Source organism: Trachurus trachurus (assembly GCF_905171665.1).
Source record: "Trachurus trachurus genome assembly, chromosome: 1".
NCBI classification, from domain to species: Eukaryota; Metazoa; Chordata; class Actinopteri; order Carangiformes; family Carangidae; genus Trachurus; species Trachurus trachurus.
Window position 1 is genome coordinate 17676613 of NC_139891.1, and position 23541 is coordinate 17700153.

General features: G+C 40.2%; 4 protein-coding genes across 4 annotated transcripts; all 4 read left to right on the forward strand.

Moving 5' to 3' along the window:
• The first annotated feature begins 1827 nt into the window (after nucleotides 1-1827).
• On the forward strand, nucleotides 1828-4269 carry scpp7 (secretory calcium-binding phosphoprotein 7). The gene is made up of 9 exons (XM_083973420.1): nucleotides 1828-1860; nucleotides 1955-2016; nucleotides 2337-2381; nucleotides 2598-2645; nucleotides 3015-3056; nucleotides 3188-3247; nucleotides 3339-3518; nucleotides 3823-3904; nucleotides 4073-4269. The coding sequence occupies exons 2-8, from the start codon at nucleotides 1966-1968 to the stop codon at nucleotides 3865-3867; spliced, it is 471 nt and encodes a 156-aa protein (XP_083829546.1). The 5' UTR covers nucleotides 1828-1860; nucleotides 1955-1965; the 3' UTR covers nucleotides 3868-3904; nucleotides 4073-4269.
• Nucleotides 4270-5455: 1186 nt separating this feature from the next.
• scpp5 (secretory calcium-binding phosphoprotein 5) lies at nucleotides 5456-6892 on the forward strand (the record flags this gene model as incomplete). Its single annotated transcript, XM_083983935.1, has 9 exons — nucleotides 5456-5509; nucleotides 5634-5693; nucleotides 5809-5877; nucleotides 5989-6024; nucleotides 6111-6170; nucleotides 6295-6324; nucleotides 6417-6455; nucleotides 6566-6637; nucleotides 6773-6892. 9 exons carry the CDS (start codon nucleotides 5456-5458, stop codon nucleotides 6890-6892), a joined length of 540 nt encoding a protein of 179 aa, XP_083840061.1.
• Nucleotides 6893-13104: 6212 nt separating this feature from the next.
• enam (enamelin) lies at nucleotides 13105-16409 on the forward strand (the record flags this gene model as incomplete). Its single annotated transcript, XM_083983946.1, has 7 exons — nucleotides 13105-13158; nucleotides 13271-13294; nucleotides 13469-13531; nucleotides 13647-13688; nucleotides 13881-13964; nucleotides 14901-15182; nucleotides 16386-16409. 7 exons carry the CDS (start codon nucleotides 13105-13107, stop codon nucleotides 16407-16409), a joined length of 573 nt encoding a protein of 190 aa, XP_083840072.1.
• Nucleotides 16410-17638: 1229 nt separating this feature from the next.
• cnga1a (cyclic nucleotide gated channel subunit alpha 1a) lies at nucleotides 17639-21916 on the forward strand (the record flags this gene model as incomplete). Its single annotated transcript, XM_083983955.1, has 7 exons — nucleotides 17639-17733; nucleotides 17859-17927; nucleotides 18189-18449; nucleotides 18530-18634; nucleotides 18992-19098; nucleotides 19773-20383; nucleotides 20984-21916. The coding sequence occupies 7 exons, from the start codon at nucleotides 17639-17641 to the stop codon at nucleotides 21914-21916; spliced, it is 2181 nt and encodes a 726-aa protein (XP_083840081.1).
• Nucleotides 21917-23541: the final 1625 nt, after the last annotated feature.

Consider the following 23541-nt stretch of genomic DNA (forward strand, 5'->3'; position numbering starts at 1 on the left):
ATACTGTGTAACATTTTCTAATGGAAATATAGCAAAACCCAAGGGAAAGTAAAAACTGCATTATAACCAGTGTTATTTTCTTGCACAGAATCCCCAAATCCTATATATGCTCCAGCAGCCCATGGTGAATACAGATTTTTTTTTTGTGTGTAACCATGAACTTAATCACCAGCCTTTGTGGTTTCTTTCTAATGGTGTTTTATTTAATTGTTTGTATTTTCTTTTCTTTAATAGAGCTCTCCACTTGGCAGTGTCAGCTCAGAGGAGCTTCAGGTATCGTAACACAGCCAAGATTTTTATCTGTCTCTCAGCTTGTTCAAACAATCCACTCAGTGAACTCAGTGATCCCCCCTGATGATATAACCGTCCTCTCTCTGCTGCATCTTCCCTCCTTTCTCTGCTTCAGATGGCTGCTAGGGTGGGACAGCTGGGTATGTACGTGCCCTCTGTGCTCACAAACCTGCCTACAGGAGGAGGACAAGGAGGAGGAGTTGGAGTTCAACCTGTGAGCCAAGCCTCCGGGCTCACAAACCGAGCAGAGGCAGTGTCGACTGTGGTGACCCCGTCAGCTGGAGTGCCACAGGCAGAGGGGTGGGCCAGCACCAGACCGCAGCCACAGGACACTCACACTCTCCCTGTGGGTTTGGAGCAAGCAGCGCAGGAGGCAGCCACCGTCCAGTCGTCTGTTCAACCCGAACCTCAACCCACACAGGGAAACCTGGTCTGAGCGTTCGAGACAAAGAGAAAAGATAAAAACTTTACCGATAAAAAACAAAAGCTATTCATTTTCTCAACTTTTATATTTTAGTTTAGTTTACTAGGTGTTGAAACTATATTGTCTTACTGAATGAATCTTATCTAATAAAATTAACAGATTTATTCCACCTGAACTGTTTCTCTCTTGTTTACTTTTTTTAAACCACGTCCAGCTCTGCAACAGTCTACAAGGCAAGAAAGTAAATGCATGATCTTTAAGTTGAACTTTTTTAAGCTTTATAAAACTGGACCTCTTCCCACGCCTATACCTACTGTGTGAGTGAACCTGAAATAACATAAAGTACACTGTAAAAAAAATTCCGTAGAATTTACGGTAAAATACTGGCAGCTGTGGTTGCCAGAATTTTACCGTAGAAAATACGGTCACAATGTATGAGACATTACGGTATGCTGTTTTGGCAACTGTAAATTTCACAGTAGAAAACTGTTATTTGTTTACGGTAATTTTCTGTAAAAATAACGGTTGTAGAAGAAAACTGTTTACGGTAATTTTCTGTAAAAATAATACAATTACACCCGGTGCCACAAATTATACTCAACCAAGTGTTGTTTCTGCCCAGTAAGAACATAATGTAAGGGGAGTGGACACAGCGGTTCACTAATCATCATGCTGAGGCATTTTCAGTTAATGGAGTTTGGCCCAAGTGTGGCACTTAAATGTCCCCACAGGCTAAAATGTATAGTGAGTAGTTGAGTAAAGCATTTTCAAGCTGTCAGCTAAACATTAGCCAGCTTACAAAACTGTGGGTTTATGATGAGATGAGATTTATTAATATTTATGCACAACCATGCTGACCTTTCTTTGTGTTAAAGATGTTGCAAGAGGCTGTAAAACACATAATTTATGGTTCAAATGACTGATGTGTGTATTCAAGCCAAAAATGAATTATGAGATTTCTCACAGGAATACAGCTGCCAATTTGCAATCACACAAAAATGAAGATACTGGGCATGTCATCAATATCCGTCAATGGTTCGCTCATCCTTTGTTTTCTCAGCAAATAAATAGGAGTAGATTTCCCTCCGCTAATCACATCACTCCTCAACAATCCTTCAGTACTCGTGTGCTGCGAGAAACGACAGGTAATGTAGACGACTAATATCATACAATATTTCTTAAAGGAAAGCTGTTGAACTCAATGATGTGAAGTATAACAACCCAAATTCTCTTTGACAGCACTAGCCAAAATGAAAATCCTCCTTGCTGCGTGCATCCTTGGGATGGCTGTCTGTGCTCCAGTAAGGAAAACACTACTTCTAAATATTTCATAATAATATATTTATTTTCATTCTTTCTCACATACAGTGCATTTCACAACTGAATCCCACAAACTGACAAATATATGTAAATTTAAGGTCAGTGTGTTTTGGGACAAAATGGGGGGGAAAGGGGAAAAAAAGAAATATTAATGTATTCTGAGCATTACAAGGAATTCTTGACCATGTTGGTGACTGACTACAAACTTTAAAGAGTAAAGGTTTTCCTGGATATTTTGTTTGACTCAGGCTACCTTAAATCCACTAAGGCTGCAGTATTTTCTCTGAATCCTCTTTTACAGCAGCAGATGTTCATGGAGTTTGACATCCATCGTGCTCCAGCTCAGGTACAGTGAGGCACAGCTTACATTCAACACTGTAAATCATGACATAACCCAATAAAAGATACATTTTCAACCATCACTGAATAAGCTCCGTACGCAGGTCTGCTATTTATCTGTTCACCGCTTATGGTCACGTCTGCAGCTGAGACTTTTGACAGCTATTTTATTTGGAATTTGCTACTTACACTCATGAAAATGTTAACATAATGATCCTTACAGGCAGCCCAGGCTATCCCTGCTGGAGCCGCTGTTGAAAGTCTGGATGTTGTAAGGACTGCATTATATTCTGTTTTTTGCTTTTTTCTTTGTTGCCTTTTACATGCTAAAATTTGGTCAAGTTGTGTTGAGAAGCACCAGGTGCTGAGAAGTAAACACAGATGTCCACAAATCTTACCGTATACATGTGTATATTAGTCAGATTTTTGGAAACAAAAAATGATCTTTTTCACATGTTAATGTACTGTTACTTTTTATGTCACGTATGTAACTTAAGGTGCATGTGGGTTTGGGAATTGCACACAGGCTGCAACAGGCTGAAAAAGAAATGAAGCACTTTTATTGTTATGTGACCTAAATCCAGTTGTCCTCATCCAGGATTTAAAAGTGGTTATAATTTTGACTGTTTTCATTTCCCAGCTGCTCCCGGTTGATGCCCAGAGACAGCCTGTGGGAGGACCTGTGAGTGTCACATTATCAGAATGATATTCATATCAATATTGAGCGTGCATATAGTTGCCACATGATTCATTCAAAATTGCAATAAAAGCAGTTAAGTGTGTGTGTGTGTTCACATGTATTTTCACTGAAAGGTCCGTGGCTTCATCAAACAAGAGGTCCTCATGCCAAATGGCATAGACACCGAGGATCTGGTGAGAGTCTGTAGATTTCAATTTATCTGACATCAGAAATCATGTGAGATCCTAATAACTTAATGATCCTCTCTCTCTCATCTTGTTGCAGTACTTCCCCTTCGGTTTTGACAGTCCAGATGCTGCGGCTGCTGCCGCTGCTGCTGCTGGTGTTCCTGCTGCCCCTGTCGCTGCTGCTGCTGCCCCTGACGCCGCTGCAGCCCCGGCTGTTCCTGCTGCTCCTGCTGCTCCTGCTGCTCCCATACAGCCTATCATTGTTGCTGTGGCTGCTGTGAGAATGATTATGATTATAATTATTTGCACTTTAAGCCATTCAAGTCTCTTGAACCAGTATGACTCAGTAACCACCACTGAATAGGCTTTGATATGAAAGAACATTATATGCCTCTGACACCAGCTGGCAAGAAACTGAAGTTGAACTGAAGTGTAGTAGAGAGCAACGAGTTCAAGCTAAAAAAAAATAATTATTGCGTCAGAGAAACAGTTTTTTTTTTGCTGAGCTGTTGGGAAACATCCCGTCATTGGCAGACTGTCCTCACTCCTGATAGGCTCATCAGAAACCTCTGTCATTTCAGGCTGCCAAACCCAGCACTGCTGATGATGATGATGACGATGACTAAAACAAACTGAGGCAGCAGGATGTGAAGGTGTGTGCTGGTAAATATACACACAGTGAGGTGTATAACTGCGTAATTCTGACTTTCAGGTTCTAACAAAAATAACTTCTAAAAAATATATATTTTATGTATTTATTCTTCTGTCTTTCAAAATAAGAAGGTTTTGTCAGGGCAGGAACAGATGTGTTTACTTCTCTCTCCACTTTAGGTGACCAGTGCTACAAGACCTGCAGCTCCAGTATAAGATGAGCAAACAACACTGGTGTTCAAGGAAAGTCTGAGAAATGTGGTGTCACGCTTTTTAAAAGACAATGGTGCTGTGCATTTTAAGAGGGCACTAGTGCTCTGCTGCTTTATGTTGCTGTGCTTTTCTGTGGAATAAAAATTCTGGAAATGTGCTTTGTCTCATACAATAAAATAATAATAAAAAGGTACAATGCAACATGAGTGTGTTTTATTTTCATCCCACGTCACTCCCTCTAAACTGATACACTGTTCAAGAGACAAAATCAACATGCAACAAATTCACTGTCTGCAGAACTTATTAATTCTTGTTACTTTGATATTGTTGAAAACAAATAGTCAAGTCCATTATTGTGTAAAGCTTTTTTAAAGAGCTATAAGCACTAACTTCTGACTGAGGCTCTTAATCAACTCTTCCCAGTGTTTTGTCTAGGAAATAAAGACAATTGTGTAAGATTGTTATTGTTCTCAATTTCACCATTTGAGTGATGCTTGTTCTGGTTATTCTGTATACATTGACTGTTACACAAAACACTGAGATGTTTATTGTACAGAGCTGAGCTCTAACTACTGGGTAAGAGTATAAGATATAGTAGTAGTAGTAGTATAAGTAGTGGTAGATGTTGTAGTATGTCATCAAAATGAAATTTCATATTACATCACATTACAATTAAAGTTATATTCTCCATATTGAATAGTTAATGAAGAAAGCACACATCCAATAAGATTTGAAGACTAATACATGAAGACATTTCCACTGCTCTCAGTTGGTTTATCTAATTTTCTCCTCTGTGTTGCTAGACTTATAGGTGAAGTTGTTCTCCTATAGCAACTATAAACCAAACAACATTAATTTAAATTTTATATGAGCAATCGACAGGATGTTATCATGCTGCCATTAGTGCAGCAGTATAGATGCAATGACACTGTTGTTATGGCAGGATGAGGAGCGAGCAGAGTGAAGGTGGGCTCTGCTCTAGACAGTGTCATCAAACAGATGCTGCAATTACACAGAAAGTGGATTTGACCACTGGTCATTTAGTAAAGCTGAAGACTAGACACTTGGACTGTACCTACTCATTGGGTAGCATCACAACCGTGGACTGTGATTGGCTGCCAGGTGAGCTGGAGCCCTATAAAAGCCAAAGTAACTCAGTGGAAGATACAACTGGCATCACCTCCAACATTGAGCCACCTCTCCACTGCTGGTCTCTTCTTACTTTTCCTCTATTTGAAAAAGGTGAGTTGAAAATGATGCCATGGTCACTCTTAGCTTCAAGTTTGCGATTGATTTGATTTTTAAGATTTGTAATGATTCATGTCTGTAGGGCTTGGACTCTCTGCAAAAATGAAACTGGCCCTCCTCTGCCTCTGTCTGGCCAGTACGGCCTCAGCTGCACCGGTAAGTTTGGTTGGGTTACTCTCACTCAGTGGGAACTTTCTGTCACTTCAGGAAAAGTTCTGTTTGATATCAGTATTGTTTAAATTTTGTTATCTAACTGTGTCTGTTTTGTCTTTGTTTTCAGTCGCCCTTTCATTACCTGCCTCATTACACGGGATCCAGACAACAGCTGCCATCTTCACAGGTAACAGGTTGCTGTTTTGTGGACTGTGGAAAAATGACTAACACAGTCCTGTGGATACAGATCTGAGTGGAATGAACTGACTGTGCATCATGTTGACTATCTTACATCCACTCAGATGCCGAATCCCTTTGCAGCTGCTCCACCCCCACAAACTGCAATGCCTGGTGCTTACAGTGTGGAATTAGTATGTCACAGCTTTATTTACTTACATTTTTTTTGTAATTAAAATATTTATCTTGTTGTGATTATGAATTATGCTCACAGTAAACTCATGCCTGTTTGTGTTTTTCCAAAGCTTTATCCCCACAATTATGGTGTAGCTGGTGGCATGGTGAGCAAACACATATTTCTGAACCATATCTTCCTGTGGTAAAACATTACACAACTGTTCACTATTTTTTACTGCTTTTCTTACAGACCCATGGTTTTGTCAAATACTCCATTCCTCAGCCGCCTGGCAGACAAAGTGTGGAACTTGTAAGTTGTATTATTATTACTATTTGGCCAACAGTTGACATCGGGGACATGTTTGGTACAATAAATTCACTTAAACAAATATTTTCATTAATATTGCTTGTGTCTTGTGTTGCTCCATTTGCAGTACTACCCCTATGACTTCTCTCAGCAAAAGGTAAAGATCTTTTTCACATTCACAATGTGAAATGACTTCTGTATGTTTTTACATGGTACACTACTAAATAAATGTATTAACTTTTGTTTCAGATTATAACAAGCATCTCACCAGTTTCAAACATGCCTCAGGTGAAAACTATGAGATATTATCTATCCATAATCACAGCTATGACTTAAACTGTCTCAATTTCTGTGTGAAAGCATTATATTAATCACCTGTGTTTGTTTCATACCTGTAGATCTTCCAGGCTGAATATCCTCCTCCTCCTCCTCATCCCTCTATTCCTCATATTCCCCAGCAAACCCTGAATGTGAGAAAATCAGGAAAAACAGAAAGATATTATCTGATTTTACATTTAATAATCATATTTTATTTAGTTGAATTCCTGTGAGTCTTTCTTCACTTTTCTCTCATTAAGTTATTTTTTTTCTTCTTTTTTTTCCAGATTCCATCATTTGATGCCAACCCTCTCCCATCCCAGGATCCCCTGCAGCCAGTCCAGCTGGACCAGCCCGCTCAAATACAGAACCAGGCAATTCTAAATCTAGATCTATCACTAAAATAAGAGATGTATTGCAAATAAATGCACATATCAAAAATGACCTGGGAATAATGACATACTGTATCTATTTTTTCTTTGCAGATGCCAGCGCATGTGTGAAGTAGATGAGCAGCAACATTCGTCCTGATACCTGTGACCTTCAATGATTTTATTCAGATGAATGAATATCTGCTGCATATGTTCTCACTAAAGTGGAATTAAAATGCTAGGATGATAGTTGAATAACCGCCACTGTAAACTGTTACAACATTGTCATTTGTTTAGAATGAAACATTTCTGAGGACTGATGTGCCTTACTTTGTAGTTGTCATAGATTAACAAGAACCTATTGACCTGTAGATCATCTGTAAACCCCTTCAGCAGCCTTCAAGTCCAAAATTAGTTTTTGACTGTATTGTGGAAATGGAGAACTTTGCACTGCTGTCTAATTTTTATGTTTCATATCTTAATCCATTCTCACTTCCCTTTAAATGTAATTCCCTTTTTAGAAATAAAGTTGACTTTTTCAAGCAAACCTTTGTTTTATTTAGAATTACAGCAGCCTGTAGTGAATACATTTGTGAAGTGATTTAATTATGCATTTTTAGTCAGAGGAGACAGATTTGGGGACAAACTTAGGCTAAGATATCTCCTCTTTCTCCTCTAATTGGGAGGATGCTGACCTGAAGCTATGGCAGGAAATGTACCAATGTACTGTACCACCATGGGGGCTGATGGGGGAAAGTCGCCATATTGTGATGCCACACTATCATAGTAGACGGTTATAGACAAGTGCAAGGAAACTAATTAACCTAGACTCAGGGAAATTGTTTCAACTGTTGTGCTCTTGCCCATAGCCTACTGAGTATGTTCTGACTAGATACATGAAAATGTCCGGAAAAGCGAGGGGAGGTAAAGCATCAGGGTCGCAGATCCACTGCTCCTTTGGGATCTCATAAGGATCCAAATTTCCAACCTGATTTTTTCAATATAGCATTTCTTGGCCTTAGCATAGGATTAAGAAATATGGCATTTCTTAATCCATAGTGTTTTGAGATATTTTTTAGCATAACTGAATCATTTGGCCATCAGGCCATTGCCTTAATAAGAATATATTCTTAGCAATTCTTGCCTGGTAAAATAAAGGTTTACTACTACTACTACTATTTGGCTAACTGGAAAACTCCATAAAGGTTGCTCTGTATATCTATGAGGAAATGTTAAACAGTTTCCATGGCATCACAATATGTCGCCCCCTCCCCACAATGCACTGCACAGTGACGTCGGTTGCCAAGCTCTAATTGTCTACCTAGTGAAGAACATAGTACCTATGTGGATTTAAGCTGCATGCCTCACTGTCTCTGCATGTAACTCCAGACTGATGCTTTCCATTAGAATTGGGAAATCAGATTTTCATGTTCCCAGTGCAACCCAACGCCCAGTCAGCTCTGTCATCAGAAATTCCCCCTGACATCAACATTTCAAACTGGAAACATGGCATGAAAAAACTTGGCTGATAGGTCGCTAATTCAAGACAGTTGTATGGATGGACTAAACAGAAATCTGCTTTGGTGTCATGTCTCATGTGCAGTGAGTTTTATCACTTCTCAGCGTGAGAAATGTCATGTTTGGCATGTGAGCGTGTGAACTTATTGAAATTCACGACTTGAGAGCCCTGCTATCATGTATTGTTGTTATCCGCTGGTATTAGCTGAGGATGCTAAGAAGAACACATTTTCCAACTTGTTACTAATGTGTAAACCTTGAAACTGTCCTGTATGTACGCACACCCCATAATACCAACGATTGTAACATTAGGATCATTTCAACTTTCCGTTCTTGTCATAAAACACCCCAGAAACTTAGATGTAACTGATGTGTGTCTCCCTCCTTGTTCTGCTGCTGAGCTGCTGGAGTTGGCTCCAACAGGTGCAGAGCGTCAGTCTATTTGGAGAACATGTCAACATCTAATTAAAGAGATGGCTGACGTTTCCAGGCAACTGTTCCTGATTGAGCAAAGTTCAGTCTGCACAACGCTCTGTAGCATCATGATGCTGGATAAAACTAAGACTGGCAATGGGGTTAGAAGTTTGTTTCGTTGGGTTTATTCACATTGTCTAAGTCAATTCTACAGAAGCACGGAAGACCTGCTTATTTTAATATTTTAAATTGAAAGCATAGTGACAGGACCGTCAACTGTCACATCTCCCCCCCTCTTTTCACAAGCACGTCCTTGTGCGCCACGCAGGCTGCCACCCATCAGGAATCCATGGACCCACCACTACACCACTAGTGCTACATGGATCCTGCCAACAACGCCAGAATGTGGCAGGACGAGGTTTGAACCCTAGTCTCCTGGGTAAGAGTAGTTCACGCTGATCATTCGACCAAAGGGATATCCGTGTGGCCAAGTAGCCAGGACACATGATCAATTGGAGGCATAGTGACAGGACCGTCAACTGTCACAGCTGCATGCAGGATTTTCTCAGGTTGAGCTGTCAGTAACTTTGAACTCAGCATGTCTCCACCAGATCAAGTCAAGCAAACCAAATCAGAGAAGCATGGAAATGATTTAATCCCTGTTGTAATGGCACCATTTAAATCTGACAAAGTGGCACAACAGAGATTTACAGATAAAAGACATGCTCATATGTAATCTTAGGATAATGGCTAATGGCTATTATATACATCAAGTATAGAAGAGAAGGAATAGAACTGATGGGGGTTTGGACATACATATGTGTGAAATGACAATAAAGAGTCTTAAGTCTTGAGTCTTGAGTCTTGAGTCTTGAGTCTTGAGTCTTGAGCCAGCAGCCCACGGACATCAGTGTTGTAGGACAGTAGGGATGTAGGAGACACAATAGCCAGAACCTGCTGTGCTTTAGATGTCAAACTGCTGAAATAGCATAGCAAGAAGCCTTGACAGATGTTTTTTTTTTTTGCAGTACTGGTATTGGCTGCAAGAAATTGTTTGACATTTCACATTCCACATTTCCAATGTTAGATTTTACCTTGCAGAATGACAATGAAAAATGTTCAGAATAGAAATAGAAAACAGCAGAGGACCTGACTGACCTCTGTGGAACACCACAGGACAGAGGGCAAGGGGGGGAGAGGAGCTGCAGAATGAAAATGATAGAAAACCATGCTTCTTTTGATTGCTGGTATCAGATACAGTATCAGTATTGAGTGCTTAGATATTTGTGATAATTAAAAGCACAGTTTATACGACACAGGCACAGTCTTTCATATTGCATAGATAGACTATTATGGTACATAAATCCATCACACAGTGGTTGAGCACATTTCCTCACAGTGAAATGCAACTGTCTTAGAAAGATAAATACCACAAAGGGAAAAGATCATCCTGATCCTCATGCCCCTGGGGACAAAGTCCTGTCACAACATGACTTAATTTTTATCTCTTCAAAGAAACTTAAAATGCACAGGCGCCATCCTCTCACGCTATGACTGTCTCCTCTTCAGAAGCTGTCTTTCCTGGAGCTTTAGATTGCACATGTTCATAACTTCTATCACCCACTGCTGAGGACATGTTGACAGCAGGTTGAAAAACCTTAATTTGACTTGTCACAGCTTCAGCATGACTGTCTGACTCTTGTAAATGTAGTTAACCACAAAACATCTGTAGGTCTGCAAGTCATATTTAAACATTTGGGAACAAAACTCATATGCATTATCCAACGTTGAGGTACAGTAATTACTTCATTCAGTAATAAGCAAACAACTTACTGCATCATATCTTTTCTTCATATAGCCCATATCTTACAGTATTTCAGCTGGTTGTGTCTCTCTGAGCAGGCGGTGCATGGTGGCTGTCGTTCAGAGATTTTCAACTGTGGCCTTGACACTGATACAAAGCATGAATTGGCTCATAGCAGAGCCAACTTCAGTTTGGCCTTGTCTCTGCACTGCACATTTTAATTTCATGGAACAGTTTTCAGAAAAATAATACTTTTTTGTGACATAATTATTGTAAATATGGGGGTTTTAAAAATGTTGACTTCATACTGTATGTAGTCTTTGCTGCTGAGCAACCAATCTGAGCCTTTAAAGACTGTTAAAAGACAAACAAACTTTCCACAATCCATAAATCAGCAGTCAAAAACTAATTTCATAGTCACAGAGGTCAATGTGAGTACAGTATGTGTCTGTGTGAGTGAAACAGACTTGGGGAAATAAAGGATTCCTACTGTATTCTTCCTCTTCTTCTTCCACATCTGCCATGTCAAGGCAAGTCAATCTGCTCATTCCCATGTTCACTCTTTAAAGAGGAACTAAGCAGGATTGCTCCCGTGGCTATGCTCCATTTTTACCCTAATTAAAAAGCTCCGGAGTAATTGTGATAGTTGAATACATGACTTCAGAAAACCAACCTTGCAACATCAGTGTAGTCTCGGCCGCCGCCACAGTGTCCCAACTCTCCTCTCTGCTCGCTGCGACAGCAGCCCACAATCTTTTGTTTATGACAGTTACTGTAAGACTACACAATATTAGGGGGTTAGCAAAACAGAGGAAAAGTGACCAGAGTTGCATAGTTCCTCTGAACCTTCACCTTGAAATGAAAGTTGCTGGTAAGATATGAATACCGTAATTCCCATTCTACTAGAATTCAGTCCTCTTTACTTTGCACGAACAAAACACTTTTCATTTACATAAGTTGTCAAAAGCCTTGCATTTTTGATTCCACATTAAAAAAATATTTTTTTTTGTAATCCCAATCCCCCTCCCCAACACACACACACACACACACACACACACACACACACACACACACACACACACACACACACACACACACACACACACGCACACACACGTCATAGCAAACAGAGATAGTATGTGCCAAGATGGCAACAGTAAAAGTTCTGGAAGACAAATAAAGAGATTGTTATCTTAGTTGAACTCATTAGCTCAGCAGGTTTGAGGAAAGAAAGCCCAGAATAGTGGAGCAAGTCTTTCATTATCTGATTTGGAACCACAAAAAACAAACATAAGAAACCCACAATGTTGTGCAGGCACGGCAGCTAAAACAAACAAGGATCAGTGAAAACTTAGACGCCTTAAAAGAGGTGTGTGTGTGTGTGGTCTGGAATTTGAAACCAAATAGTGTGCAGTGGCAAAAGAAATATTCAACATACAACTATGCATGTAAAAGTCCTTTATTTAAAAATTGTTCTTAAAGTACAGAAGTACCATTGGTATCAAAAGTATCAAAGTAAAGTCAGAATATGATATTACAGTAACAGACTGTTTTAATAACCTGTCAGGATTTCACTGTTGCAGCCAGCTACAGTGATGGATCAACCCAGAGGCACCTGAAAGATGATGAGGGGCCCCATAAACACGCTTTTCTCACATTTTCCTCAAGGGATATGAGCAAAAATGTGTAGAAACCAATGGTGTAATCTTTATAGTAACAGTGCATTGTAGCTGATGATGATGCTAACCTGAGAAATTAAAGAGTGAAAAGTACTGTATCTAGGCTACTGTAATAAGTAGTGCTGAATATACTTCCCTAAGCACATACTATAGCCATCACACAGTCTGTATCTGCTGCTAATGTCCAGCTGGTGTTTGTTAAATAGGAGGCAAATACATTGTAGTATTTGTAGTATGATCAGTAGACCTTCCTAAATCTGAGAACTACATGCTTTTCATACAATAAAGATTTGACTTATACAAACCAAATGATTTCTTGTGTGTTTTCCGTGTGTGTGTGTGTGTGTGTGTGTGTGTGTGTGTGTGCGTGCGTGCGTGCGTGCTTTACGTTTGGTTTCGGGCAATAAAGACAAGGGCATGTGTGTTTCACCAACTCACAGTATGTAATTAACTGTAAGAGGGGCCTTAACTCTTTTTGAAGTGTAGGTAGATTTCCTCAAACACACGGCTCTCTGTGTTTTACTGGATGTGATTGGCTGACAGGGGATGTTCCAGCATATAAATGTCATCCATGTTGGTGATGAAGTAGATTAGTTTTCATCCTTGAGGAGACACATATTCAGCCGTTCTTTGCTCCAGGAAAAAAAAGGTGATGGATTTTCATATGGAAGATATTTTTTTTTACCTGTTAAGATACATAGGATTCCATAGCCAATTATCTATATTTTTCATTGTTTAGTATTTTAAATTTCTGTATACTGTATATCAAATGTAATTAAGGGAAACATCATTTTATCTGCTAAATCATATGTTTTTCTCTATGAAGAGTCATCATGAAGCTGCTGGTGGTGATGATGTGCCTGCTGGTTACAGCCTTGGCTGCTCCTGTAAGTTTAATATGCATCTGGTCTGTTCACCGATTCCTTAAAAAAGGAGAAAAAAAAACATTTAAAAACCGCACTGCACACTATTGCTCACTGTCTAAATTTTAATTTACAGGTCCCAGACAGTGGAAGTAAAGAGGTAAGAAAGTGTTTGTATGTTTTTTCCATGAAGTTTTGTATGTGTGTGTTGCAGCGTGTCATACCATGTTTTTGTCATGTCATCAAATGTACAGACTGATAGATGTCTGACAGAGAGAGGATAATTGGCTTAATTGCAGAGCATGTCTCGAGATGTCTGGTATTTCTTCAGCAGGTTGCAGCACATGCTAATGAGGCCCTGAGGTGGATGGAGATGTACAGGCTGTACCAGCAGCAGGTAGTGGGGGTTCACTGTAGTTTCGCAAAAAAAAAAAAAAAGAAAGAAATACTAAAAAACATATGAATTCAGGTAGTTTGGCTTTAGTCATAATCACAAATCTGTATTTTTTCAGGGAGTAGTTGGAAACCCCTTCCTCCCTGCTGCTGATGCTCCTGTAAGTTTATTTATACAGTCCACTGTTAGACTTTGGCATTCGAGACTTTGTTTGTTGCCTAATCGTGAATTATTTGTTCATTTATCCAGGCTGATCCAGCTGTGGCAGCAGTGGTAAGCACACATACAACACCATGACATCTAATCCAACACAATGCAGTGTGACTGAGTTTAAAGGGTTTTGTTTACACAGGTGGATACTGCACCAGCGCAGCCAGCTGACGTCCCCCCTCCAGCTCCTGTTGCCGGTGGAGATGCATCAGAGGAGGAGGAGGAGGTACGGTTAGGAGAGATGTACTTGATTGTAAAGTGTATTTCAGTGCAGTACTTTATGTGATGTTTACTTCCACACACTATTACTCCCACTGAGTGAGCCAAGCTAAAATAGGCACCCAGTGATAATTATGATTAGCTTGAAGACTTGAAATGAGTAGAGAAAACATAGGTGGAGCCTGGGTCAGCAGACACTGTAAAAACAGCACACAGGCAGTGAAGTAGCATTCAGGTATTCAAAGACGAGACAGGTGAGTCTCCTGTTGTCAGGAGTTAAAACCAGACCTGTGGTGTGTTTCTTTCCCCAAAATAAAATGCAGGACCAACAGCAGAACTCCCGTGGTGTGAGACTGTGTGGAAAATTCAGCCGATGCTGCTTTTGTTACGTGTACTGTTTTTGTTTTGTTGATTGCAAAAAAAGCTCTGTCAAGAGCTGCTTCACTGACAGTGACAGAAGAATTGAAAAGAAATCAGCAAAATTGAATGAATTGAATGTTTAAAAAGTGGTCCTACTTTAGTAGTGCACCTTCATTAAAATGGGAGTCCCAATAGAGAAGCCTTTCGAGAAATGTTAGAAACTGAAGAGTTCAGGATATCCTGAGCTTTAGAGTCTGTGTGGGTAAAGCTGCAATAATACTGGATCCTACACTGTGGGATTTTTCATTACACCCTGTCTGCCTAGTAAATGTCCTCTGTGCCTACTAAACACCACGCCACCAGTTTCACCCAGCCTCGCTGTTGAATTATGTATAATCTCCACAAACAAGCTTAGAAGAGTCACTTGAGTAATTTTCTCACTCTTAACAAAGCTTCTAAGGAACCACAAAGGACTTTATACAATTGAGTCCATTTCCCATGCATACTAATCTAAACTTTTGTCAGCAGAATAAAATGAAATGAAAATCAACTCTAAACCAGTTCCTTATTTTCCCCTGCACAGGACGGGAATCCTGCCCCGAAGGCTGCAGCTCCTGCTGATGCTGCCGCCCCCCTGAACTCTGATGAGGTAGAGGAGGCTGAGGAGGCGGAGGCAGCTGAGGCTGAGCCAGCTGTGGTTGAAGCAGCACCAGCAGAGCCGGCAGCAGACCCCGCAGCTGCTGTTGAGCCAGCTGTGGTTGACGTCCCTGTAGATGCTGCACCAGTTGATGCTGCAGCTGTTGATGCTGCTGCTGCGCCCCCCGTGGATGTAGCTCCTGCTGATGTGGCCCCGGCGGCCCCTGAGGTGGCTGTTGATGCGGCCGTTCCTGCCGCAGCCGATGTCCCTGCTGCTGCTGATGTTGCTGCTGCTGATGCTGCTGCTGCTGATGCTGCTGCTGCCCCACTGGCAGCTGAGGCTGACACAACTGGACTGGTGGAAGATCCTGCTGTTGTTTAGTTACCTCCGTCTTGTTACCAGCCCCAGAATGCTTCTTTATAAGTAATTAAGACCACAGTGGGAGCTGTACTGTAGTTGAAACAAATGGTGAAAAACTGTGGCATGCTGAAACATGACTACCGTATGTAAATGTGAAATAAAAAGCAGCTTGTCATAATCTTTGTAAAACAAAAACAGTTAAGTGTGTTTGGATAATAAAAGCATTAATTTGTGATCATTTTCCTGTCTTTATTCAAAATAATTTTTGCAATAAAGAACTCAGTTGTAGTTTAGTAATCACTGACTTGACTAACTTTGTTGATACTGATATTCATTTTTGACATTGTAGGGGGTCATGTAGAAAATAGAATAGAATACCAGTACACTAAAACAGCTGAATGGAGTTCATCCATCCATCACCTATATCAATTTTCCATAGGGTCCTGGGAGCTGGAGTCAGTCCCAGTGGTTCGGCCTGGAAAGGTCACCTGGCTGCCACAGGGCACATAACCAGTGGGGACCTAATGAACCTTCTCCCTGTGAGGCAACAGTGCTAACCACTGAACCACCTGGCCGCACTTACATGCTGTTTAACCATCAAATAATTTCAGGCACAGACAGTGAAAGTGTATAACCCCACACCAGCCAACAGGGAGAGCCACAGAATCACAGGATATCTATAACACCACAGGGGAGGAGGATGCTTTTAGGACACAACACTCAGGACTGACAGAGGGTCAGATTCAATCTCACTGTCACGATTCTTATTCATATAAAAGAGACCAGATCCAGCTGATCTGGAATCTGTAATACCCGGCATGATCTAATAGGATCAGAGCTGGATATGGCTGAGAGTGCTGACTGAGCAGGAGATGCTGTGTGCAACACAGACTAAATCCTCCACTGGTCCACACTCAGGGGAATTACAGTCTGTCAGATAAAAGAAAAGAAAAAATAAATATATAAAAGAGATGTCAACAAAAAATGGTTTTCATTGTTGTGGATCCTTGCCGACAAGTTAACTGAGCGTTGTACAAACTTCACTTGGATGTTTGTTATCTCCCCCTGCAGTGGACAAATAAGGCGGATGAGTGACTTTGCCTCTCCTCTCCTCAGCCAACTCTAATCCACAAATCCTTATCAGGGTCACTGAGACTTTATGACACACTTAGTTAGACTCCAATGCCTATAGGTGTCCAGCAACATTTTGATATTATTCTATTATAATTATTAGCATACAATAGCATCCGATGATTGATACAAGAAACCTGCTGCTATTGTGAGTGGCCACATTCCTTAAAAGACCTTAAAAAACTAGAAAGGAATCAAAGGAAAATGGACTTCACATTACACTGACAAGTTGAAAAGGTAGGTCTCTATATAGCCAACTATTTATGCATTATTCAATTCAACTGTTCTGCATTTTTAAAATATAAGTCTGTGTATTACTGTCAGGGCGAGTCTATTACTTGATGTGAATAGCATGGCACAAGGTTATGAGTTTGTTAATTTTATCCTCTGTTTTGTGTATCATCATTAAATTGGAGCAGATGTGAACACATGATTTTAATGACAGGTTTGAAAGAGGTTGAAGGAGCTTTTTGTTACAGTACAGAAGAATTCCAGTGCTTATATTACTCTTTACTTTTCTCTCTGACAGTTTATCAAAACCGAAGAGACAAGCACAAAGGCCTAATCTTAAATTAAGAGCAAAACTGAATTCAGAAAATCTTAAATATTCCATAACAAGTTCCCAGAGAGCACCGTCCGATTCTTTGAAAGTCTTATTTTGTCTAGACAATTAGTCTAGAACTCAAATAATTCTGTTTTGTCACAGAAAACACAGAAATCGACCAAATCACCACACTGTCGATGCTGGTTAACATTTGTGTTTAAGATTGTTGATGATTAACTGTTGATTGACTAATCAAATAAAGGACATGTAGAGTTTCAGCTCTAATTGGACATAACGGGAGCGTATCTATGTTACCCCTGCAAAAAAGGTTACTGTATATGTTCCCTGCTCACCTGAAAACGGGTTCCATGTTCCCCGCTTACTAGAAAATGCAAGAAACATAGCAGTAGCATAAGTGTGCTGTTTTAACATCTCTAAACACACACAACAGATCATAAACCCTAACCTTAACCCCTAACCCTAATGCTACTGCTATGTTTCCTGCCTTTTTTGGATGACCCTTTTTTTTAGTAAGCGCCGGGGAACATAGAACCCTTTTTCCGGGTGAACAGGGAACATAGAACCCGGGGAACATAGGGATGACCGCCTCGTGATTTACCTCTGCAGACTAAACTGCAGATCTGCCGCCATGGCTTCTTCAGCCACCCATCCCCACCTCCTTGTGCCGCCCAACACCGCACAACAGGTGGCCAGAGACAGTGAAGAGGACAACGAGGCTGACCTGTGAGCTCAAACTTCAAAACACACACACAAATTCAGAGGGTTTACAGTACATTAATAAGGAATAACAAAGTCAGTCGGTTTATCAGTTAATTAACCTCCTGTTTAACATGCTGTGCTTGTTTCAGACGTGCTCCTCCATCAAATCCCCATCGTCTGCTCAATATGAATAACAGCAACAATAAGAGTGAAGAAGAGTGAGTACCACTATAGAGTCGGGAAGTGATAAGCAAAGCCTTAATAAAAGAGTTTCCCTTTGACATTTCTTAAAAGTCACTTCAGTAAAGCTCATTAAATGTGTTAATTAGTGTTTTTACATGAAGAAATAGAAAAAAAAGAAGAAATACTGTAGTAATTAGGTTTATGTTATATAACAAACATTTGGAATGGGGAATGTTACAGTAAGATTTTGATGCACATTTGTTCCTAATGTACTGATGTACTGATTCAAATTACAGGAAAAAGGAGGATGACAAGGAAAAAGAAGAAGAAGAGAACGAGAATGGAAATGAAGAAAATGAGAAAGAAGAAAAGGAAAACGAAGAAAAGGAAAACGAAGAAAAGGAAAAAGAAGAAAAGGAGAAAGAAGAAAAGGAGAAAGAAGAAAAGGAAAAAGAAGAAAAGGAGAAAGAAGAAAAGGAAAAAGAAGAAAAGGAGAAAGAAAAAGAGAAAGAGAAAGAAAAAGAGAAGGCGAAAGAGAAGGAGAAGGAAAAAGAGAAGTAAGTTTACATTATTTAGACCAACTTCCTCTTCACATTTTCAGGTGTTAAACTTTCACTTGTTTCTGCTCTTTTTATAGGCCCAAAGAACTATTTGTGATTAATCCTGCTGGGAATTTATATTACAACTGGCTGTTCATCATCGCAATGCCAGTCATGTACAATTGGACCATGATCATAGCCAGGTGACGTAAAGAATAATGATTCTTATCCATCATTGCAATTTCCCTGTGGTTCAAATGTCCTTGTAATTGTGATCCTTATGAAGCTGTTGCACATCATTGAAATGTCAGTGGGAGGAGGAGGGGTTGGGTTGGTTGGCTGGCTATGTGCAGGGGAAACAGCTTTGTTCTTCCTTTGATTGATGTGGAAAATACTCCATCAGTGACTGCTACAGTTTGTGTTGACACTGGTGAGATTGGCACCACATCGCCTGCAGCAGTAGCAGTGTAGGACACAGAGGAGGAGAAGGAGCAGTATGGACATCATTCATTTATATCTTTATAAAATGTGCTGCTGTGGCCTTGTTCTTGTGCAAACAGGGCTTCCTTTGAGGAGCTGCAGCATAACTACATCATTTACTGGATGGTGTTGGACTACACCTCAGATGTAATGTACCTTCTTGATATGCTCGTCAGGACGAGAACAGGTAAACACTGAGAGAGGCTAAACTTTTCAAACTACAGAGGGCCTTTTGGTTTCCATTTGTATATGTTTCACATCATTTTCTTTCATTGATGAAGGTCCCATGTGTTATGAAGCTAGTATGTTAGCTAAGCTACACAATACGAGCTCTGAAAATTACAGCCATAGTAGCTACAATATTCCCTCTTGATGTGTTTGTCCTCTCCTAACACTATCACCATCCTGAGGAAACACTCACAGATTTCCCAGACTGTGCGTTAGCCACAGTCAAATGCATTTTTGAGAAACTGTGGACAAAAATTGGATTTTAATTCACAAGATGAACTGTGAATTTCATCCTACATTGCTTATAGTGGAACTGAGCCTTTCACACAGTGCGGACAAAAGGAGCAATTGCCAAGTGTTTTAATGTGTGTTTCGGCATATTAAAATAAATAAATAATAAATTAATATCTAAAAGAATAGAGATTACGCCTGTGAAGTGTAAATACTGTACATGGTGCTACTGTGTTGACAAAAAACTATTCAACCATTTTGGATTCATTGCTTTGAAGTTTTGGAGGGAGATACTGATAAACAGAAAACAAATGTGTGACATTACAATATTCCTACAGGACCTGAACTCTCTCATAACCTTGTGAATAATGTGCCCATAACTTTGTACCTTTTGAAACACAGGTTACCTCGACCAAGGTCTGATGGTGAAAGATAAGAAGCTTCTACTGGATAGCTACATGAGAACCTTTCAGTTTCGTCTCGATGTCATCTCCATGCTGCCCACTGACGTCTTCTATTTTGTACTCGGCCTCGACTACCCAGAGATCCGCATGAACAAGCTGCTGAGAATCGGGCGCATGATGGAATTCTTCACGAGGACGGAGACCAAGACCAACTACCCCAACATCTTCCGCATCGGTAACTTAATTATGTACATCCTCATTATCATCCACTGGAATGCTTGTTTCTACTTCTCCTTCTCCAAGTCTATTGGTTTTGGGGCTGATGACTGGGTTTACCCAGCGCTGGATGATCCTGAGCAACCTGACTTTGGGATGCCTATGAGGAAATACTCGTTCAGCCTCTACTGGTCTACTCTGACCCTGACCACCATTGGAGAAACACCACCTCCAGCTCTGGACTCAGAGTTTCTCTTCCATGTGGCTGACTTCTTAGTCGGAGTCTTGATCTTTGCCACAATTGTAGGAAATATTGCCACCATGATCTCCAACATGAACGCTGCCCAAGCCCAATTTCAAGCCCGGATTGATAACATCAAGCAGTACATGCAGGTAGATGGCCGTCCACTTTCCATTATAGCATTTTTTTTTTACATAATTATCATCTGTTGATTGTGTGGTTGTTTTTTTCCTTCTTAAAAAATCAACACTTTCTCCCGCACTCACTTGAAGCTCTTTTATTTAGTCATTTAGTCAGTCAACGTTTCGGTCTATTGACCTTCATCAGGACCCAGTATTTTACTTCTGTTGTGTGACTTCCTTTTAAAAACTAAGCACACTCATGCAATTAACTGATCACAGTTGTGTGTGGTTGTCTGAGGAAGTGACATCATTAAAGACAGAGAGAAAAACTTAGAGCTTAACACATTCAAACATAATCCATTTTGGGCCGCAATAGAACATAATCTAGAAAAGAAGAAAAAAAGGAAGTCACACAACAGAAGTAAAATACTTGGTCCTGATGAAGGTCAATAGACCGAAACGTTGACTGACTAAATAAACTAACTAAATAAAAGAGCTTCAAGTGAGTGCGGGAGCAAGTGTTGATTTTTTATGTTGAACTTGACTGGGGATCTGCTCCCAGCACCACCCAAAGGAGAATGTGCATGCTGATTAAGCCTTGATTATATTTCCCCTTCTTTTCATTAATAGGTTCGAAAAGTCAGCAAGGAACTTGAGATACGAGTCATCACATGGTTTGACTATCTGTGGAATAACGGCAAAGCTCAGGATGAAAGAGAGGTGCTGAGATATCTTCCAGACAAGCTAAAAGCCGAAATCGCCATCCAGGTGCACATGGACACTCTAAAAAAAGTTCGTATTTTTGCAGACTGTGAGGCAGGCCTGCTGATCGAGCTGGTGCTCAAGCTGCGGCCTCAAGTCTTCAGCCCGGGAGACTACATCTGCAAGAAGGGCGACATTGGCCGTGAGATGTATATTATCAAAGATGGAAAACTTGCAGTTGTTGCCGATGATGGCGTCACACAGTTTGTTGTGCTGGGAAGCGGCAGCTACTTTGGCGAGATCAGTATTCTCGCTATTAAAGGCAGCAAGGCAGGAAACAGGCGCACAGCCAACATCCGCAGCATTGGATATTCTGACCTCTTCTGTCTGTCCAAGGATGACCTGATGGAGTCACTGACAGAGTACCCAGATGCTAAAGCCATGCTAGAGGATAAAGGACGGCAGATTCTGTTGAAAGATAATCTGATAGAGTTGGACCCAAGTAAAATCTTGCCTGAGGCAGAGGAGCTGGAGGAGACGGTCAACAAACTGTATAACACCATGGAGCTGATGCAGTTCAAGCTGAAGAAGATTCTGGGAAATTACAAAAATGCTGATAAGGCTCTGAAACACCGCATCACAGACCTAGAGCGCCTGACTGGAGAGGAGGTAGAAGATGAGGATGAGGAGGAAGAAGAGCAGAAAAAGGCCCTGGAGATAAAAGAAGAGGAAAAAGCAGAAGAGGGGGAAGCAGATGGTGAGAAAAAGGAAGATGAAGAAAAAGGTGAGGAAGGAAAGCCTGCGGAAGAAAAAGATGAAGAAGGAAAGGGTGAAGATGAAAAAGAGGAAGGGGAAAAATAAACCCATAGTAAAATACCAAGCACTTTTCTATGTAGCCACACTAGAACCTCTCCCACAAAGACATATTTCTGACTGGAGAGACTCAAATACTGTAACTCACTCATGATTAAAAACTGCGAAAGACAAAAAAAAAAAAAAGAAAAGAAAAAAAGAGAGGGGCTGAAATACCCACTGGAGCTTGTCTTCAGTTTCAGGTATTGCCATTGTAAATATATTATAAAATTAAAGACAGTAATTCAGTGGACAAATATTGCCAATGATAATATTGACATTCAATTCAAATAAAGTATTGGTTTCAGTTGTCCTATTTATTGTGATTTCATGAGTCATATACTGAAGAACTGCTTTTCCCAGCCCTGCAGTAAACACTGGTGGCCACATGAGGATAGTAAATAGCAAGGATACAGGTACTGTATGTATATGACACAGTATGATACTAGGACACAGTAGCTCAGTCTTACAACTTAAGAAACTGTTGGAGCTGCAGCACTCACCAAAACAGTTAGACCAATCAATTATTGAAAACATACTACTCTACATACTACTCTATATAGTATACACAATAACAGTTCAAGTGATTTAGAAATTAATAAAGGAGACAGGATTAGAAAATATTCAGAACATAAAAATAATCATCAATGAAAAATTAAAGCAAGGAAGTGTATTCAATTTGACCAGGTTTGGATTTTGATTTTGTAGTGGTCATATGATTTGTTCCCTCCCCTGTTTGTTGTTTGTAGACCTATGTTACAGTATTTTCAAATATACTGTCTAACTTCTCGGTAACCAATGCAGAAATACAAGGACATATTGCATACATACTGTATGTCTGCATTTCTTCATATTGTTACCTACCTTAGAGTGGACATGAGCTCATCTTCTCTTGTTTTCATTGGAAAAGAGTTTTGGAGGCATGTAGAAATTAAAGTATGCAGCATTTCACAAAAGACATTCAAAAAATATATACATTATTTAGCATAATGACCTTTAAGGGGTGAGGTGTTTTGATGAAAACTTTTCTCATCATATTTTGTATTCACCGATATTGAGCTAAGGGAAAACGTTACCTCTAGGCCCCAAACAGTGATTTAAATGAAACCATCTGAGATGTCTAGATGATGGAACAACTCGTCAGCTCCTCTGAAATGTGACGCAAAGCACCAACAATACGCAGCTCCATGGAGTTTGGGGTGAGTGTATGGACTAAATAAGAAAAAGAAAAAGTGCACGCAATTAGTCAATTCAGACATGTTCACACTTAAGTGACAAAGATCTCTGGTGACCGTAGCAATTACGAAGAAGTGAGGTGACTTTATTATAGTGTCCACATGAGGGTGGATGTTGATGCGGATGGGTGCATTGACAAAGCTACAGGAAATCATTGTTCTGTTTCCAACCAACAGTGAACACTGGTTTATTTTTACCTTTAACCAGTTCCCTGACTCAAACCATGTTTTTCTTTTGGTAACCATGGCAACGAAGGTCAACTTACACTAGCAAAGTATGTTTTCGCCAAATCACAATGTTTCCCAAACCTTAACCATGTAGTTGTTGCACCTGACAATAACCATGGCATGGTCACAACATACTAGGCCTCCATATTCTACAGTGATTTTAGCAGCTAC